The sequence below is a fragment of the Salvelinus fontinalis genome, chromosome 25, assembly GCF_029448725.1.
Source record: "Salvelinus fontinalis isolate EN_2023a chromosome 25, ASM2944872v1, whole genome shotgun sequence".
NCBI classification, from domain to species: Eukaryota; Metazoa; Chordata; class Actinopteri; order Salmoniformes; family Salmonidae; genus Salvelinus; species Salvelinus fontinalis.
In genome coordinates, this window is record NC_074689.1 from 14,031,006 (window position 1) to 14,052,625 (window position 21,620).

A 21,620-nucleotide genomic window follows, 5' to 3' on the forward strand; every position below is an offset into this window, starting at 1 on the left:
TGATGCAACAACAAGTACCAAATAATGTGCATGGCTATGCATTAAAGCAGGTGGGTACGAGCCAACGCTACAAAGAAGCAGATTGATGGAAAGGGTTGGCAAAATCAACACAACAATGTTCTCTATGATGAACTCACACAATAAGCATTACAAAGTTATATATTAGTTATATATACATATTAATACTTTACATCTACAGTATAATACATGTGAATGATTCATTTGAATCATGAATTTAATTAGAAATATACAGTACCAGTCAAAAGTTTGGACACACCTACTCATTCAAGGGGTTTTCTTTATTTTTATTATTTTCTACATTGTTGTAGAATAGTGAAGACATCAAAACTACAAAATAACACATATGGAATCATGTAGTAACCAAAAAAATCGAAATATATTTTATATTTTTCAAAGTAGTCACCTTTTGCATTGATGACAACTTTGCACTCTTGGCATTCTCTCAACCAGCTTCATGATGAATGCTTTTCCAGTAGTCTTGAAGGAGTTTCCACATATGCTGAGCACTTGTTGGCTGCTTTTCCTCCACTCTATCATCCAATTTATCCCAAACCATCTCAATTGGGTTTAGGTAGGGTGATTGTGGAGGCCAAGTAATCTGATGCAGCACTCCATATCTCTCCTTGGTCAAATAGCCCTTACACAGCCTGGAGGTGTGTTGGGTCATTGTCCTGTTGAAAAACAAATGATAGCACAAACCAGATGGGATAACCAGATGGGATGGCGTATCGCTGCAGAATGCTGTGGTAGCAATGCTGGTTAAGTGTGCCTTGAATTCTAAATAAATCCCTGACAGTGTCACCAGCAAAGCTCCCCCACACCATCACACCTCCTCCTCCATGCTTCACGGTGGCAACCACACAAGCGGAGATCATCCGTTCACCTACTCTGCGTCTCACAAAGACACCGCGGCTGGAACCAAAAATCTCCAATTTGGACTCATCAGACCAAAGGACAGAATTCCACTGGTCTAATGTCAATTTCTTGTGTTTCTTGGCCCAAGCAAGTCTCTTCTTTGTATTGGTGTCCTTTAGTAGTGGTTTCTTTGCAGCAATTCGACCATGAAGGCCTGATTCACGCAGTCTCCTCTAAACAGTTGATGCTGAGATGTGTCTGAGAAGTGCATGTCTAGAAACTCTAATAAACTTGTCCTCTGGGTCTTCATTTCCTGTGGCGGTCCTCATGAGAACCAGTTTCCTCATAGCGCTTCATGGTTTTTGCAACTGCACTTGAAGAAACTTTAAAAGTTCTTGAAATTTTCCGGATTGACTGACCTTGATGTTTTAAAGTAATGATGGACTGTCGTTCTCTTTGCTTATTTGAGCTGTTCTTGCCATAATATGGACTTGGTCTTAAACCAAATAGGGCTATCTTCTGTATACCACCCCTACCTTGTCACAAAACAACTGATTGGCTCAAACGCATTAAGAAAAGAAATTCCACAAATTAACTTTTAACAAGGCACATCGGTTAATTGAAATGCATTCCAGGTGACTACCTCATGAAGCTGGTTGAGAGAATACCAAGAGTGTGCAAAGCTGTCATCAAGGCAAAGGGTTGCTACTTTGAAGAATCTCAAATTTAAAATACATTTTGATTTGTTTAACACTTTTTTGGTTATTACATGATTCCATATGTGTTACTTCATAGTTTTGATGTCTTCACTATTATTCTACAACGTAGAAAATAATACAAATAAAGAAACTCTTGAATGAGTATGTGTGTCCAAACCTTTGACTGGTACTGTATATATTGTAAAATACATGAAACATTTGTAAAAATTAAATCTAACACAAAGCTAGAAATTCATAAAATAATAATATCTACTATATAGCAAAAACAACAGGCGTCAACATACCTCGAATCCTCCGATAACTAACAATGCATTTATGTTATGTGCTCGCATCTGCTCAGCAATTTTTTCAACATGCTTTGCAGGGAGAGTTCTGAAAAAAGAAAATAGGATAAAGCAACAAAAAAAGTTAGAGACAGTTTTACATTTAGTGTGTGCGGGGTGGGGGGGGAGACCCTACCTGTGTACCTTAAAAAATAATTGCACTTCAGCATGGTTTTGAGACACAGTCGGTGCCACCCTGGGTTATGGGCCAGAAGGTCGAGGGTTCACTGACCACCACAGTTGAGTTCACTTTCCCTGCCCGTCTCATTACACTACGATCAGAGCCGGCTGCAGACAATAATCAGCTAGGGGGAATCAGTTTTTCTACATTTTGAAGCTATATTTATAATTATATAAAATAAATACAATGATTTTCCACCAACAGGTTTCTGTGCCAATGCACCACACACAACCAATAAGCATAACTGCATTCCGATTACCGACTCCGAGCGCTTCATCATGGTTTGCATTTTCAACATCACAATCAAACACAGTATGACAATCTCGACTTACAGAAGATACATCCCTCTCTACTCAGTGTCAAAGGCTTGGCAATCTCTGAATGCTATTAAACTTTCTGGTGTTTTGTAACAGATGTTTCTTTCCATTCATCGAATGGCCGGTGTGCAGTTTGGATGCTGAATTTATATTAGAGTGGATGAATGTGCGCGGGTAGGCTACAGGAGACTTCTGAAGTAGCCTAATCAGATTAAAATATTGTGACTGGTTGCGTTTATGCCACACAAAAAAAGGTAATACATTTTAAAAGTTAAAGATGTACTATGCAGAAATCGCTCAGCCATTTCCTGGTTGCTAAAATTGTAATAGTTCGCCTAATTTCAGTTTGTGACAAAACAAACAAGTATAGTGTAGATAATCATTGTACCATCTAAATCGCTATGAAATATATTTTCTATAACCCAAAAATATTGTCTTTTTGGCTGTTTGAAGCTGGTGTACAAAACCGAAAGTAAAAGACGCACAAACTAAACTTAAACACGGGAGGCATAGAAATAGCGCACATAGAACAGACCTAGCGCTTCTTAGAATTGCTTTCAATGCAAATGACATATATATAACTCATATTTCTATGGGAATTTGGTCGGTTCGCCCAAAAAGTTACACATTGCCAGCTTTAAATTACAAATATTTAGGCTATATTGAAACATTAGGTTCTAGGTCAAGGAACAGCCGCTCGGATCAGAAAGGAAGCAGAACGCTTGTTAAGCTTTCCTGAATAACTGGGCCTGCTGTGCGCATAGGCCTATGTGGCCCCAGGACAACTTGGAAGAATGATGATGAGCAACAGACAGCGCATCCATATCAGAAGTAAAAATACAGCCAGATTGTCCTGTACTGTGCCTTTCTAGACTGAATAATCTGTTGAGAGTAGACCCACAACTGTTCCAAATGGAATTAATGGAAGTAAACATTCAAATAACAGGGCATTTGTGCCATTATTCAAATTACATTTTCACTACAGTTTACAGCCTAGAGTAGAATTGTACTCAAAACAATAATTGTACAAATATTCATTGCATTGTAGTGTTATAGGCTAGTCTAGGTAGGATAATTATATTGTCCCTAAGGCCATACACATTTATTTCACTGTATAACAGATTTGTATATTTTTTAAGTGAGGCAAGTCATCAAAAAAAAAATACAATACAGGCTGACTACTAGCATCTATTGATTTGCAATGTCCGATAAACAGAATGTCTAAATCAACTTAAAGTATATAAAAAATGAGTTTTACAGCAACAATTTTTACTGTTTGCGATTCACAAATGATTATTTTGATTCCCATCGTTCGATTCACGGGATATAACCAAACCCCAACTGCACATCATTCAATTCATAACAAAGAATTGTTTAAAAAAAATAATACTTTCATAGGAATTAAACAAATAACTTTTTTTTTTTTTTTTTTTTACTATTTTGAGAAATGTGATGGGGCATCCGTTATATATCAAATGAAATGTGTATGGCCTAAACAAGATCAATACGGGAGCTTTTTGAGCTGTGTGTCTCATGTGTTTCCTGTTCTTTCACGCGCGATGATGCAGCCTATCAGCTACTCTTCTATGTTTTTCTTGTGGATTCATATGGAACGTTTGTGCAGATTTGAATGACTTTCTATGTGATATGATTGCTAGTTCACCTATTGCAGATCTGGACAAATGATCCACCTACCGCTATTGTCACTAAGCATAGAGGGCAGGATAGAGTTGACTGTATAGTAAGCGTACAGAAAAGTGTAGCGCATAAGGAAAGTACCAAAACACCTTGATAGGGGCAATTTGGCTATACGGAAGAAATTATATAGTTTCTCTAAATGCTGTATTATAAACTATTATAATATTATAATCAAGTTGGTGATAATATATCAAATAAGTTTGCATTTGGGATGGAGACTTTACCGTTTTGTTCCCAACAGAGATCCACCTTGCCCTGTCCATCCCCCGACATCTGCCCATTTGATCTCTTTTATCTGAAGGGACAAAAACACATAATCAAAACAAATCAAATCAAATTTTATTGGTCACATCCACTTTTAGCAGATGGTATTGCTGGATGTAGCGAAATGCTTGAGAAAATATTGTACTGTACTACTGTAACTTGTATTGATTGCCCTTACAGTTACTTGCGAAAGTATTCACCCCCTTGGCATTTTTCCTATTCTGTTGCCTTACAACCTGGAATTAACATGGATTTTTGGGGTTGTTGTATTGATTTACACAACATGCCTACCACCAAATAATGGATGTAATGGTGGTCTGTGGGATGTTCAAAGTTTCTGATATTTTTTTTATAACCCAACCCTGATCTGTACTTCTCCAAAACGTTGTCCCTGACCTGTTTGAAGAGCTCATTGGTCTTCATGGTGACGCTTGCTTGGTGGTGCTCTTTGCTTAGTGGTGTTGCAGACTCTGGGGCCTTTCAGAACAGGTGTATATATACTGAGATCATGTGACAGATCATGTGACACTTAGATTGCACACAGATGGACTTTATTTAACTAATTATGTAACTTTGAAGGTAATTGTTTGCACCAGATCTTATTTAGGGGCTTCATAGCAAAGGGGATGAATACATATGCACGCACCACTTTCCAATTTTTAGAATTTTTGAAACATGTTATTTTTTTTGAAGGAAGGCCTTGAAATACATCCACAGGTACACCTCCAATTGAGTCAAATGATGTCAATCAGCCTATCAGAAGCTTCTAAAGCTATGACATAATTTTCTGGAATTTTCCAAGCTGTTCAAAGGCACAGTCAACTTAGTGTATGTAAATTTATGACCCACTGGAATTGTGATACAGTGAATTATAAGTGAAATAATCTGTCTGTAAACAATTGTTGGGAAAATGACTTGTGTCATGCATAAAGTAGATGTCCTAACCGACTTGCCAAAACTATAGTTTGTTAACAAGAAATTTGTGGGGTGGTTGAAAAACAAGTTTTAATGACTCCAACATAAGTGTATGCAAACTTCCGACTTCAACTGTAGCTGCACATAACCCTCTCTAAGAAACCTGTGCATAGCTGTCTAAGAGACTTAGGGGGGGGATTCTAAACTCACCAGTCATTATTGTCAAATACAGCTATCTAGGGACTACTGGGCAGGTGCTTCAGATCCATGAACTGAACTGTTCGTGTTACTGCAGTGAGTTTAGATGCAACTAAAGCTGAGACTGAGAATTTCTAGTTCAGTACCAGTAGGGAAAGACCAGTAGAACTAGATTTACAAGATACATCATGGTCTTTCATTAGAATGAATCCTCTTTTATAAACGAATGGCACAGGGGGACAATAACAAAACAAGCCTTCTCCAGTGAAGTATTTGTATTACGTGTCAGCCATGTAATGTGGCCCCCTTTTGGTGCAGAGTGGTACTGCTCTTACCTGGGAGGGGAAGTGACGCCATTGACACAGTAATTGATTTACAGTAATCTGGTCAGATTATCCTACTGCTTGTACTCTCTATCAGTCCCCTCCACATTAACCGACATGGAGTCAGTGGATGACTATAGGTGACATGGCTGTTCAACTGTCAACTAGACAGCCATCTATTCTCTTTTAGTTTTTTCTTCATTCATGTCCATATTTTATCTGCCCATTTTATATCAAAACGCTACATAACAGAGATATGGGCGAATCTGTGACGGCAAACCTTGTTTGTTTGCAGTCAATCTAATCTAGAGTACATTATTGTAAGTGAATCTCTGAGTCTGTGAGGCATCTTCTAATCCAAATTATATTTGTTAGAAATTGTTAGAAGAACATAAGAATACACGTTTTTTTTGTCTGTTTGTGATACCTGACCCTTGTAGAATCCCTCGAAGCCATCGTTGACAGCGAACATCTTGTGTCCCTCAGAGATGCCCACCCTGACGGCAGAGCGGACAGCAGCGTTCATGCCCGCTGCGGGGGCTCCCACATTCAACACAGCAATGTTGAAGTTACTCTGCAGAGAAAAGGGGAACAGGATACACCCTTACCAAAACTGTCAACCGAAAATATATATTTATTTTTTTACTTTTAAGCAGGGGGTAACAGAGCTAGGTTGGGAAGGCGGAAAGGGGCAACAGAGCTGGGCAGGGAGAGAATTGTTTTCTGGCCCTATGCCCACATATTAAGGCTAGGCCATAGGCATACCCCCTGCTAGCTCAGACAGAGATAGACCACGCTGACACATTAGAAACATGTTAGAAGAGGTAACACTGATGAAAAACATTCTCAACACTGGAAAACGGACTTGGGAGTGTAAGTCGTGTGCAAAATAAACATCCTTCCTGTTATAGATTTTACAGGAATATGGGGAGGGGAAACTTGAGCAAACATAAAACATTGTTGACTTTCTGTCACCAATGCAGGACTCATGACCTGTGATTGACTTACATGTGGCAGTTCTGATTCTAGTTTACGGTGAGCCAGGAGCTTGTAAGTCCTCAGATTGTTTTCAAAACTCCTGCAATCAGACACAAAAGGGAAAGATGTCTTACAATATGGATACAATACAAATTACACAAATACAAAGGAACACAAATACACTTAGGCACATTAGCACAAAGTGAGACCAAAATGAACGATAGAATAGGGCCCTACAGCCCTACAGCCCGGTTCAATTGATCCTAGCATCCTGTTAATAAGTGGAGCTAGGAGTGATTGATGACCACGTGACCAGGAACACCTCTAGGTCCGGCAGTAGTTTTAGGTTATAACTAGGGTCCAGAGTGTGTCCTAGCCAGATCAGGTGGTCAGGAAAATCTCCTGTCCCAAATAACAAGTTCCTCAACATTAACCACCTACTTTTATACTGTAAATGGGGAAGCAATGTCCTAACTGGTGAAGAGGATGTCCCTCAGTGAACTCCAATCATTCCAAACTGGGTGACCCTGACGTAATATAGTGATCTAATTTACTGCCTGACCAGGTCCTTTCATGCTGGCTGCTGCTCTCTCTGTGTGTGTGTGTGTGTGTGTGTGTGTGTGTCAGTGGCCCAGTAGGTCACGTGTCAAGAGGCCTACTAGCATCAGCACGAGAAACGGGTCACTGTCCCTAATATTTCATACAGTGGTTGGTGATGTACCTGCCGCGCAGCTTCACAGCCTCTTCAAACTTCTTCTCATCCATGGCTTTCTGCACCTCTTGAGTCTGGTGAACCAAAGCAGATTCATATTTGCATGCTAATCAGCAGACGCTTTTATTCCGAGTGACTTATACATTTTTCTAATGTGTATATGACTCCTGCCTTGGTAGGACATCAAGTCGATGCAATCTAATGGTAGGTATCTAGGTAAGATCAGAAGGGTTTGCAGTGCAGTCATTGAGAGCCGCTCTGTGTAGCAACCGGCAGCCACATGCCTTGGATAACGATTAACCAAAAAACACCTTGCTCAGAGAACAAAACAACATTCATCCCAGATCCCACTTTATGCACTTATATTTCCCATCAGGCAATTCTCTCATTCCTCCATGTGTGTTTGTGAGTGTGCGTGTGCACGCGAGTGTGCGTGCGTTCCTAGTAGTAAGCTGCCTTGTCCTGGCTACAGTACTCTTGTCTACCTACCATCTGTACACACTCCATGAGAGGCAGTCTCACCGCCTGGTTTCCACACAGAGAGACCACACAGGCCGGTGTATTAGCTGTAGTCTCCAACAAGGCAATGACAGCCTCCACACCCATACGACTGGCCTGGAGTGAACACACAGCCACACATAATAAAGATAGGAAAGATGCCAAAGCCAGAAACTTTTCTCCAGAGCAATGTACAATACACTGACTGCATGTTAGTACATGTACAGAATGTGATCCCTGTTGGAATTCAACCCAAGGCATTGGCATTGCTAGGGTAATGCTCTTAGCAACTGAGCCAAACGGGACCACATTAAACATATACTGACATCTCTTCTTCTTTGCCTGAGCTCACACAGGGATTATCTCTTTCCCTCTCTCTCCCTCTGTTTTCATGCTCTCTTGCTTCCTCTTTTCATTTGTTGTATTTCAGAGGATGTAGGCAAAATGGAAGAGCTTGTCAGCCCTGGATTTCTCCCACTCTCTATGATAGACCAGTAGGCCTACATCAACACTTGTGCCATGTCATCAAATCTGTTAATGTGCTTAGCTTAAAAGCAGCAGTTGTTTCCTCCCCAGGCCTAGTGAGTGCATGTCTTCCACACGATTAATCGAGTGGGACTGCTGTACACTACTAGCCGGGTCCCAGATCTGTTTGTACTGTCCTGTCAGCTTTTATAGTCCTTTTGTCATGCCAAGCATGGGAGTTGGCAAAACAGCACAAACATATCTGGGACCAGGCTAGTACACTATTGTAGATGTGGGGAAACGGTCAGGAATGTGGTCAGAATACGGTCAGAATACCTACCAGGATCCGGTCGAAGGCAGAGGGGGTTCCTCCTCTCTGGACGTGGCCCAGGATTGTCACACGGGTATCAAACCCCAGGCATCTGACAACAAGCTGAGACAACAGGAATCATGTTTTAGCTAGATTGAGGTGGTTTTAGCAACACTCTTTTAAAGTCTGTCTTATAGTAATGGTATAGGAGTAATGGTCATGCGAAACACTCATGCAAATGTTAGCTCTAATACTAGGCTAAATACTGAAGCAAGTATTGTTTTATCTTTACGTACTGCAAGTAAACTATCAGATATTATTTGACCTAATATATTCTAGACCTAATTCTATATTATACACATTTGTACTATTCTAGACATACACATAATACTCTCACAAGCTGAAGAGTTGAGCAAAGGGAAAACACAATGCACATGCAACCCATCCTCCATATCTCAGTCATGTTTGTGGGGTCATTACAAGACGCACAGATCCCAAGCTTAAAAAAGGTTGACTTTCAAAATGTGACACAAATAAATAAATAAGACATTCAAGCACAAGCTGGATTAAATGCTTTGCCTCAACTCCTGAGGGCCTGGAATTAAATGGTAATATGCTGGGTCATATTGTGCTAGATTATAAAGGACTTCATTTTCGAAATGATTAACCATGCAACTCAATTATTTTCCATTTATAGTGTATTTGACAGGGGAGGTACTGATGTGTTTTGTACAAAACCTCTTTACAATGTGTTCCATAGGCCTGGCTAGACATGTACAGTAGGTTAATAAAACGTAGCTGCTAAGCTGTCACACAGTATATCAAGATGGTAGAGGGAAAAGCAGGTTATCAGCTGTAAAGTCAGTTTGAGGCCACTCAGGAAGCAGTCTTACCACAGAGTGTGTGTGTGTGCGCGTCAGAGCATTCATACCAGAGTGCACAGTCAGCGAGTGAAGCCACACCAAGGGCAGCACGGTAGCGATAGAGGCCTAGCAGGAGCTGTCTGCTATAGGTCTGAGTTGCTGTACTTACATCCTTGACATGGTCTGTCGTTATGGGCTTGTTGTTACAATCAATTGCCCCCTCGGCTACTATTATGATATTCAGCCTTTTCATTCCTGCCCGGTTCTATATGAGGGAGGGGTGGAAGACACATGACAGAAACTAAAACAGAGGTTTGGCATGGGCTCGCAAAAGACGGAGGGCCAGACAGTGAAAAAATTGTCCATGGACCAGAGAGCAAGTGTTGATTCTTGGCGGCATATTAACCAAAAATGCTCATAATCGCTTTGTTTGAACATTTCCTTAATACCACATCATTTATTAACTTGGTGTCGACACATAATACTCTGCTCGTTTGCCAGTGGACTATTTTGACACTGTTGGGCCTACGTACTTTTGGTTTTGGCCCTGTAACACGCTACGGTACTCACGTCCTTGACAACACTACCGGTTATAGCTTTCCCATGTCTGTCAATGGCTCCCTCAGCCACTATGATTATGTTCAACCTTGAACCCCTGGAGCGAGTCTGGACCATAACATTTTATTTCCAAACAGAAAACAGCACAATAACACACGAGTAAATGACTGTAACATTACCAAATAACTGCAGATCAGATCGTCTCGCAACGTTAGCTTCATGTGACATTGAACTGAACTTGTTCCCATTCTTGGTTAAGCTAACTTCATTTTATTCTAAAAGTAATAATTTATTGTAAATTGTTCAATATAAACAACAACAACGAAACAGAGTGAACTGGATAGTGAACGGGCATTAATTATTACAGTGAGAAGTGTTGTGAAGGTTAAAAGATTGCTAAGTTAATACGTTACCGCAGATAGCTTCTGACACATCTTCTCCTCCCAGCCGTCCTCAGGGGGCATCTCAGGAATCAGCACCCAGTCAGCACCACACGCCAGGGCACTCACTAAAGCCAGGTATCTGGAGACGCACACGCAGACACACAAAGACGCACGCATGCGCACACACAAGTCAGACAACAGCACCCGTCGACCCCACAGGACGGATCTGAACTCACACACAAGGTCACACATAAGGTGTGTTAGCATATCAGTTTTTAAATACGTTTAAAAGTCTGTGCCTGTCTTACCCACAATGCCTGCCCATGACCTCCAGCACAAATGTCCTCTGGTGGCTGAAAGAGAGATAGCGAGTGAGAAGATGACATTTGAGAGAATCATATGTTCACAGACAAGGTAAAAACCCAAACAACATTTGTTAAAGCTACTATTGCTAACCTCTGTGCGGTGGTCATGATTGCATCCACCACCTCTATGATCCTGTGCAGGGCGGAGTCCGTCCCGATTGTCATGTCGGTGCCACAGAAGTCGTTGTCGATAGACCCCACCATCCCGACGATGTGCAGGGCTGAATACTTCTGGACAGCATCTTCATCAACCAACCCTGTGGCGAAGTTTAAGAACAATGCAATTATATGCTTTTGTGACTAAGATTGAAATAAAAGAAAGCAATTTATTCCAAGATCCCTGTCTCTTCAATGTGAGGTGGGATTAGCCATAACTTCTAAGCAGAAAGACTAACTTGACATTGGAGCTCCATTCTGAGTTAGGATACGAAACATCAAACACAGGTACACAATGAGAAACTACGACCAATTCATTCTCAAATAAAAACCATGTCAGTGGACAGAGTTGTTGTCTTCCCGGACAAATCCTTTCAGATGAAAAACATTTGGGGATTTATTATCCTGCTCTAGCAGCAAACTCACAATGGATTACCTCATCTGCAAATACACTTTTAAGACTGTTCAGCTTACCACAATACCAATCTTGACATTTCCACTTATTTTCAGTGTCAATATGTCACATGTCAGTATGACCTCTTTCTTTTACAGCCCCTACCTTTCTCTAAGCTCTCTTTCAATGACCCCTACATCATGCTTCTGTCTGTCCCCACAGCAAACAAACCCTTCTGCAGTACACTTCTCTCTCTGCAATCCCTTTCTCACGTACTTCTCTCCTGTCCCCGGTAGAAACAAAGTGCCAGTCCCCACCTTGCAATCTTTCCAAATCTTCTATCCCTAACCCCTCTCCTGTCCCCGGTAGAAACAAAACCAGCCCCATTCCCCACCTTGCTGGACCAGTTCCTCCAGCAGTCCGCTCCACTCCTCTCTGAAGAGGTTGGCCCCAGTGAGGCTGCCGTCCCCTCCGATCACACACAGGTTGGTGATGCCACGCTGCACCAGGTTGTGGGCTGCCTTCAGACGCCCCTCGTGGGACCGGAACTCCTTGCACCGTGCACTGCCAATGACAGTGCCACCCTGGCATGGTGGCATTACACAAACATTGAAGTGGATGTAAAATACAGCCCAGATGCAAGATGCTTACTCACACCAATCAATTATAGCTCTGTCTATGTCTACTGGTTTTGTAAATAGGCTACTGTGATTCAATGTGTGGTCATCTATTTCTGTCCAACATGGATGGTACAGTACTCACCATTTGTAACATGCTGGATACACTTTCCCATGATGCCTCCTTTATGTTCTCTTCTCCACCATCTACCATACCCTGGTATCCCTGTAGATACAACACAGATGTCACAAAGTACACACGCACACACACACACACACACACACGCACACACACTTCTTAGGCTTAACAACCCTCCACTATCTGTAATATCTGGACTGGCATGCAGCTTGTATATCAATCATTATAGTCATGTGTTACCCCTGCATAGAATCAAATTAGAAATGTCCTAGTCCAAGAATTTAATAGGGCTCTAAAAAGAAATGTATTGGTAGCACTGGGTAGAACCACCAAACAATACGTTTTGTGATTTCAAATTCAGTCCCATTTTTGGAACTAATTTAGCAATCACATCATGTTTTGCTTGTATTACCATTTTTAATTGGTCCCTGAACCCATAGGATGACATTTTCAAATATATAAAAGCCTCCTTCATTTTCTGATCTGTAAAACTTCTTTTATACTGTCCAACAAGAGTTGCTGAATTTCCTGTTCACCCTCACCGGTGAGTTGAAATGATACAATGCACCAACTTTGTACCTCTCAAGTAATTATACAAATGTAACAACAACCAGAGCGGAGGCCTACTGACAAGAAATGATACAAATGTAATAACTTTGCTTAGGCTACTCCAAATGGCACAAACATCATTTTGCCATTCAATGTTTATCTGGGTGAATATACTTCGAGGCGGACTGGTGCTACCAAATCAAAACTCCAGGACGCAAAGACTACCAATGCTTATAGGAGCATAGCCTATGCAACCAGAATGGTCGCAATTTAAACCAAAGAGTTACAAAACAAAATATGTCCTACTGTGTATCAGGTCTTTGGCTTTCACATCCTGTTTAAAAACGGACACGGAAGCCAAACAGATTACCAGAGCAGACCGAGAGGGAAACACATGTGATCTGTCGACTAATGTCTTTAGTCGTTGACATAAAAGTGTAGACCACCATGTACACAAATGACAGAATGAGCAGGCATTTTAGGCCCTGGCCTGCTCAGGAAATGAGCTGCATAGAGGCTTAACATATGATAATTAATTCAACATATGCATCATCATTAGACCTAGGCGTAAGCAGAACCCAGCCCATTTGTCAGTGTGTAGGCTATATGTGAAATAGATGGTCTGGTTCCATCCAGAGATTAGAATATACAACACAAACATTGCCATGTACTGTAAGTCTACTGTAGGCATGTATCCTTGTGTCTGTAATTCAGCTTCCACATTATGGATGCAAGAGCAGGTCAAATGTTGGCCGGTAGCCTCTAATCAGCTAATTTTGACAAGATTCCAAATGTTGACCAGTCATCCTATATTTGTCTACATACAAAACCACCCTGGATGGTAGGAACATATTCAGCTCCGTAAGCTGTTTATAAAGTATTTTGTCCCGTGAATAAAACTCAGATCAATACAGAGTGCTCCTTTTCTTTCTTTGCCTGGATAGTCACACCTGTTGACGTATCCTCGGGTAAGGAATGATTTTACTGTTTGTAAAGTAGTGCTGTGTGTACAGAGTGTCTAGACTCACCTCCCGAATGAAGTAAACTTTGGCTCCCACGTAGATTCCCATTCGAACGACTGCCCGGACAGCGGCATTCATTCCTGGCCAACAGAAAACTCACTTGAATAATGCATTTTTAAATAACAACATTTGAACACTGCTTAAGACTCCTGTAGCGATGTGTCCTACATAGCCTAATTAAATCAACAAGAGAACATATGGCCACAGCACACGAGTCCTGTGCATACACTTATGAGCGTAAGTGGTGAATAGCTCAACATGTAAGGCCATGCCCCCTTTCAGGCCGAAGTCTGAATCTTTGATCATCATAAGAAAGAGCCTCGCTTCCAAAAAATACCAACACTGTGCAGTCCGCTTCCAATGCAGGACTCCCAGTCTCCCACTGCCATGTTTGGTAAAACATCCTCTCTAAATATTCAGTTGCCTTGGAGAGAATTGTAAAGGTGGTGTTCTGTGCCTACAATTCTAATGTCAAGTTAACCTACTGTAACTTCTTAGACAATCGCACTAATGATTCATGTGCTTTAGACCAGGCAGATCCTTGGAACTTGGCTGACTAGGCCCGGAGGCGGCATTTATAAACAATCTGATAAACGTTTGGTTTCACAGTGTAATAGTTGCTAGGCTAAGCTGTTACTAAGCAACACGCTTCTGAGATTGACCATCAGGAGGATATGAAAGAAAGCAAGAAAGCAGGGGAGAAAAAATAAGAAGAACTGGTACAGATTGAGTGTATTATAAAAGCTATTACATAATGACAAATCCATAGTTCTTCATCCATAATCATCATAAAGGGATCATCAGTTGCCACTTTACAAGTCAAGTGATCATCTCTGTTCTGTTGCGTAACCACATGAATATGAATAGCAGAGTTATATTACGATTACCTCTTGTAAACGGTCTGATTATGAGTGTGGCAGAGCCAGAGAGAACATATGGGTATTGTAAGCTACAAGTCTGACGGACTCATCCCACTGGGCACAAACAGGTTGAATCAACGTTGCTTCCATGTCATTTCAGCAACAAAAAATGTCATGTGATGACATTAAACCAATGTCCAAAACGGATTTGCTAAAAGTCATCAACGTAAGGGACTGTTTTCTTTTTTTCTAACAACATTTAACCTAACTCCAATGATATTTTGAAATGTTTTGTTGATTTCGAATTAGTTGACAACTCGACCAAATTGAAGTCAAAACTTGACGTTGAACTGACATCTGTGCCCACTGGGACTTCTTTCTGAAGCTGACATTCTTGTTCTTGTTTTCTGTCGGCCTGAATGCTCTCTGATCCTCCACATGAGTACTACAGTGGTTGAACTTTCTGAGGCCCGAGACTTATGTTTGGGGCCTAACAGAGGCTGTGCAGTAAGGCCTGCAGTTACAGTGAACCCTGTAGCGCAGTGAGGCAGACAACATTGCTTTGGCATTATAAAGCCTCCCACCCACAGGGGAAGGATCAGTGATCAGAGTCAAAGGCATCTTGACTGCACTGTAAGACTTTTCTTTCATTTCAATATTAAAACACTGTAGAATGTACAGTAAAATGTATTATGGGTCAAATGCTCAAAATTGGAATTAATAACAGAATTTCTGTATTTCTTTACAGTATGCCTAATGTAGATTAAAATGTTCCGTTTCAGGCACAAACCTAATGCTGCCGGGTGAGACACATAAAGCTCAAGATTATTAGCAAAAATAAATGAATGAAGAAAAAACAAATCACCCAGATAATAATTGTAATGATTAGGCTTCGCTGTACCATAGCCTCTGGGTACAGCAGCCACCGGGAATACAGCGCAGATTCGTGACTGTTAGGTTTGCACCATTAATACAGAGCAAATGGCTTGTTTCTTGCCCAAATAGTTAAAAATATATGTTTTTATTCCATTTTCTTTTTTATTGAATATTCGAAACATACGATATACTTGCAGTGAAGCCGCTCAACAACTACATCATACCAGTCATCCAACAGATTCCCATTCAGAGCGACACACAGAAGCATCCATGGTCAATGCCCTGCTCAAGGGCACGTTGACCGATCTACCACCAGGCCACCACCAGGCCCCCCCCCCCCAAGGTTCCCCAATAGCTGTCCCTCAACCATTCGAGACCCCTCCCACAGTCCCCCAAGAAAAATAAAAAATACAATTAATTCCATTCCCCACCCCTAAGATCCCCCCCAATGCACCAACAACCAAGAGAATGAACTAAAGAGAAAAAAGGAAAAGACAGAAGAAAACAGCAAACAACAATGCAAAAAATAAATAAAACAAAATAATACATTTTAAACAAAGGACATCAATGACATCTAAAATCATAACAGCAATGCCAACTGTATATGTTGGTGTGCATGTCTGGGACTATTACATGTATGTGTGTGTTCTTGTATGTGTTTGTTTGAATGAGAGTGTGTGTATATGCATGTGTACAAACACCTGCACGGCATCAGCCTCAGGCAAACCGGCATTAGTTGCATCAGTGTCATTCAAATGTACTTTTTATGATGTTTTATTTCGACTTAAAAAAAAAACGTTCATCTTTGACCATCATTCTATCTCCCACACAGCAACTCCACTCCCACTTGTCTGCAATTCTACAAAACAACTCTCAGCTTCCCTCAGCCCATCCCATCGATCTCTGCTGGTCACCCACTTCGGGTTTCTACACAACACATATCTTTCAACTATGCTGTGATGTTTAACGTACAATTTCAATCTATCTAATCGAATAGAATCGACAGATTGTGAGTTGAAGATAAATACTTTTACTAAGAGTATTAGTATATTAGTAATTGACTGACCCGGTCTCTCCAGATCTCCTAACAATACTATTTTTAGGGTAAATTTTAGATCAATGATATGCATTTTCAGCCATTCCTGAACCTGAGACCAGAAACAGGCTACCTGAGGGCAATACCAAAATAAATGGTCTATTGATTCTGTATCCTCACAACAAAATCTGCAGAACTTCGATGATCTTATGCCCTAAATATTCAACATTTTGTTGGTGGCAAGAATTCTATATAATTTTTTTTGCTGAAAAGCACGAAGTCTTGAATCTTGCGTAGTTTAATATATCAACTCAAAAATCTCTTCCCAACTATTTTGCAATCTGTATGGCATAGCTGTCGACATCCTGGTCCTCAAATGAAACTGGTATACTTTCCTATTTATGCTATTTTTATTCCTCCGCCAGTTTTGATCCTTTATATTGGGCAGACAGACCAGTTCTCTAAAAAGATATTACCCATATTACCGGCGCATCATTTTTTTCTTTCTACACTATTTTAACATATCATTGTTTTGACCTTATTATACAATAAAACTAACAGCAACGTAACATATTCATTATTTACAGTAACTTACCGTAAATCCCATGCACTCTGGGTGATTTTAGGTATAAATTGTAAATCGTACTGTAAATTCCAATGAAACATTGGTTTAACAGTAGATTCCTTTAAAGAAGCACTGTATTTCAAATGGTACTGTAATTCCACCCCACAGAATACAGTACCTTACCATAGTTTGAGTGCCAAAAACCTGTTGACCACTAGTGAGTGCATGGTATTGTTGTTTCTGGCTCATTGCCATATTTTGAGGCATGCCTTGTAAGAGGCTACCAATGTAACTAATATGTGGTAGTAGTGCCCCAACAATTAAATGTGTAAAGTGGACAGATTGGAGTGGCAGAAAGTCTCAAACATTGAATGGTTGAGTATTTGCCATGTCCTTGGTCTGTTTTGGAAGTCGTTGTTAAGGTTTCTAGAAGTGGAAGTGGTTCATACATATTTGGTATATACTGTATAGATAGATAGATAGATAGATAGATAGATAGATAGATAGATAGATAGATAGATAGATAGATAGATAGATAGGAGCTGTATTGTATAAAACATGTTTTCTTATTGTAAAACATTTTACAGCAACCCTGCTGTAGAGCAAAACTACAGTATTTAACTGGCAACTCTGCCACCAGCATAATGCTGTACATTTACAGGGGCGATTTTTACAGTGATGACCATCATCTAGTATCCTGCAGTGGGTAAGGGCATTTGGTCATCATTGTAGGTGTGTGTGGGCAAGTGCATTTCAAATAGATACTGCAGTGCAATGTGATGGACCACATGGAATATAGATAGGCTTCCAACCATGGTTCATAAGTCAATATTGCTGCAGTAGGCCTATCATAATAAAAGTTATATTTTGAGCAAAGGCCTACTGCAGCAATCTTGAAAGCGGTTCTGCTTTCTCTTTGACTCACTCAAGTCGTTTGAGCTGATTCCCACTGCTTATTCCTCTTGAAAAGCATGTACACTTGCTGAAATATTTACAGTACAGCTGGTATGGCCCTATTTTGACTAAGGCACAAGTCACATTCATAAAGTGACAGTAGACAGAGCATATGACAATGGGTTTCCTCTGACGCAGCCTGCCATGATGCCTGCAGGTCCTCACGTAGCCAACACACAGGCTAGGGCATCCCTGAAGCTTATAGCAGTCCCATAACTTATTTCAATGACATTCTCGTTCATAATAATCATAATAGTGAACGTCTGCTTTTCAGAGACAGACGTGTATTACATTTCAAAATGATGAAGATAGCAGCTTGAACACTATCGTTTTTAGTGACTTCCTGGTTGGGAGGAGTCGTCGTGAACATTCATCCTCACTAATTCCTTTATCAACCCGATGTTATAATGTAACATATTACTATAAAGCATACCAGTATTATTAAACGACAAATGCTACAATACGTAATCACACGAACAGGACGAAACTCCGCAATGCAGTGGCAAGAATTCGAAAATTAAATCACCTCTCATCTCTCCACACTTCGACCAGTGTCATCGTTTTTGTTAATGTTGTGTAAAATCAATACAAACCAGATGATTGGCCTGATAATCGAATAGACGTCGAGCTATTTGGCTTTGTCGGCATTTGTGTTTCACCTTGACGGGAGCCTGCAGCTAGCCTAGTGGTGAGAAAATGCTCCATATGTGGGTAATCAGAGCTAACGTTAGCTAACCACCAAAATGCTAAATGCGCCTGTGATATCTGCTACTGTAACATTACTTCAAAGAATTGCTATTTTTATTGAAACATGGTATCAAGGCTAGTTGATTCAATATACGATGTAACAGTGTGTTTCTTTTCAGTTGAAATTGGTGCTTTTCGCCCTCTACGGGCCTCTCCACTGATACAATGTCATAGGATACAATCTCTTGCGCTGTCATCTGTCACTGTACCTTGAGCATCCCCTCCGCTAGTCAGCACTGCGATGGATTTCCCTGCTCCCGACAGACTCTCAAAGAATCTCTTGCTTTGGTTGTCTGGCTGTGCCATTTTGGCGGCTTTCACTTCTTCTTATGAATAAATTGGTAGTTGTACAGTTATATTTATAACAGTATAAATTGTGCCGTTGATGGAGGGCTAAAATTGCTGTCCGCCCCCTTTCCTTTCTCCCTTCCCGTGCCCGCTATTATCCCACTGTCTGTTCCGTATGTACGCTAGAAAGCGATTTGCATAGAGTACAAGTTGGCGATAAATTGACATAATCGTCAGCAAATGAACTTTCGCTTCACGTAGACCTTTCCGTGCTTGGACCAATCGGAGACTTGTGGGTGGGCAGATTAGGTGATGAAATGGGAGGTACCTATGATCAGTACGTCAGTAGGCCAACCTGACTGTAAACTACTGTATGTGGCAGGACATTGAATAGACCTAATCACATTTTAATGGCTGCTAACATTGAATGCATAAAGGCTGACCATAAAAGACAGGCCACTTCATGAGTTCGGTGCATTGTATAGGATCTATATTATTGAAAACTCAAAACTGTTGTGCAACACAATCAACCTACTCTGCAGATACCTGAGATGCTTTCATATTTAAAAGCTACCACTGGTATTTACATTCAGATTGCCTGACTCTTTCTCTGTCTCTCTCCCTCTGTGTGTGTGTGTGTGTGTGTGTGTGTGTGTGTGTGTGTGTGTGTGTGTGTGTGTGTGTGTGTGTGTGTGTGTGTGTGTGTGTGTGTGTGTGTGTGTGTGTGTGTGTGTGTGTGTGTGTGTGTGTGTAAAATCACATTTTTAGGGAATATGGAGCAGTACTTTTTACAGTGGGGACACACTGTATCTTACCTTCTCTCACATTATCTCTACCAAGTGTGTGTACTGTATGTGTGTGTGTGTGTGTGTGTGTGTGCGTGCGTGCGTGCGTGTGTGTGCATGTGTGTGTGTGTGTGTTACTTATTTGTAGTGGTGCCCCCAAACCTGTCATAGAAAGGTAGATCTATGTGATGCAGTCCATCAAGGTGGCTTTGCAGTTTGAAATTAAGCCTCATATTTCCACACTGACCAGTTTAAACTGCCATTCGGATATTGTATATTATTCTATATGAAGTAAGACAACATTCATGCCACTATAAAAACATGTATGTGACAAATTTGGCAAAATATTTGCACCCTCTAGTGGGATGTTTGTTCAATATGCATTGTTGCCATCTGGTGGCCCAATGCACAAACTAACAAGAATATCAAAGAACATAAAAGTTACAGTTTCATAACAAACTCCAGTAAATGATTGCCTTCTTCCAACATTTAAATCCATGTATTTTCATTTGATAAATAGGCCCTAACGCATGTATTTCCCCCCAATAAAACAATACAGATTCATTAAAATTGAAAGCAATCTATTTTCAATGTTGCTGTAATGAACAACATGATTCTATCATCATCTATGTCGTAGTCCTCTGACGGTGTGGTTCTCAAGTCTCTGAAGGATTTCTCTGACTGTGATGTGGAAAAATTTCCCAAGCACACTGTAGGTGAGCCTGAATAAGATATAACAGTTTATAATCAGCTTAATTTGTCATTTACGGCACGTTGTCATCACATATTGCATTCAGTCTATAAACCATCATACCACTTGTAATATTGTGACACTGACCTTTTTGTGATGGAGGAAATTCTCCAGTTTGTTAAAGCATGTAGTCACTGGCTCATGGTCAGCATTTGAATGGAGTTGTGCCACTGCCTATGGTCAGAATGAATATGAGTTAATAGCAAATAAAAAACACACGTGGAAAACTAAAACGTGAAGATGATATTAGCAATACAGGCGAAAGCTTGTTGTAGCCACTCACACAAGATGTTAGCCTATGTTGCGACATGGCCAATTGTTCCCTGAAGTTGTCAAACTGAGGGCTTTTCTCATACATGGTCACAGCCTTCTTCATGATGTCAGCCAGAACTACTTCTTTGTGTTCCATCTGTTGAAAATAGAGAGAAGCACTTCAAACTCTGTATCTCCCTGATTTAATTATGTTAGCAGGCTATCAAACACATCAATCTGGATCCAAACTCAATTGCTCACAACAATGATAAAACCTTAGCAATTGAAGTTGGACTCAGACTAATAGACATCTAGGGAGCAGGTGAATTTCAGTGATCCCGCATTTTATTACAGAGATCAACATCATATACATGGAAAGTGATTGACTATTTGATGACAATGTCAACCTGTTTCTTTTACCTGACTGAGCATCAGCTGAGGATCACAGAGTCTGGCCTTATCGTGGTGATGCTCACACTCATAGGAGATGTCTTTGCACTGATGAGATGTACAGAACATAGCTTATTGTCACATGGATGTGGAAAGTAAGTCGAAAAATGTTTTGTGGAATGGTTATGCATGATTTTTTAAATGTGTCAACGTATATTATATTTGCGCATTGTGTAGGATATTTACCAAGATGTTTAAGCTGTGCAGGAGATCGCTCCATACAACACGTTTAA

At 40.6% G+C, this 21,620-nt stretch overlaps 1 protein-coding gene across 6 annotated transcripts in view; it reads right to left on the minus strand.

The window, feature by feature from the left end:
• Nucleotides 1-19,337, minus strand: part of pfkpa (phosphofructokinase, platelet a) — a 28,778-nt gene extending 9,441 nt beyond the window's left edge. For 2 of the 6 annotated variants that reach the window (XM_055881331.1, XM_055881330.1), the window contains exons 1-15: nt 19,071-19,336; nt 13,830-13,903; nt 12,259-12,339; nt 11,891-12,080; nt 11,038-11,203; nt 10,890-10,934; nt 10,612-10,720; nt 9,810-9,905; nt 8,808-8,900; nt 7,994-8,119; nt 7,514-7,578; nt 6,823-6,892; nt 6,242-6,388; nt 4,339-4,409; nt 1,880-1,967 (exon numbers count right to left, since the gene is read on the minus strand). In XM_055881331.1, the coding sequence (XP_055737306.1) occupies nt 1,880-1,967; nt 4,339-4,409; nt 6,242-6,388; nt 6,823-6,892; nt 7,514-7,578; nt 7,994-8,119; nt 8,808-8,900; nt 9,810-9,905; nt 10,612-10,720; nt 10,890-10,934; nt 11,038-11,203; nt 11,891-12,080; nt 12,259-12,339; nt 13,830-13,903; nt 19,071-19,167 (1,518 nt within the window). In that variant the 5' untranslated portion in view covers nt 19,168-19,336. Of the gene's footprint in view, nt 1-1,879; nt 1,968-4,338; nt 4,410-6,241; nt 6,389-6,822; nt 6,893-7,513; nt 7,579-7,993; nt 8,120-8,807; nt 8,901-9,809; nt 9,906-10,210; nt 10,307-10,611; nt 10,721-10,889; nt 10,935-11,037; nt 11,204-11,890; nt 12,081-12,258; nt 12,340-13,829; nt 13,904-19,070 lie in introns of all 6 variants that reach the window. The other 4 variants (XM_055881326.1, XM_055881327.1, XM_055881329.1 and 1 more) reach the window with 4 other exon arrangements.
• Nucleotides 19,338-21,620: the final 2,283 nt, after the last annotated feature.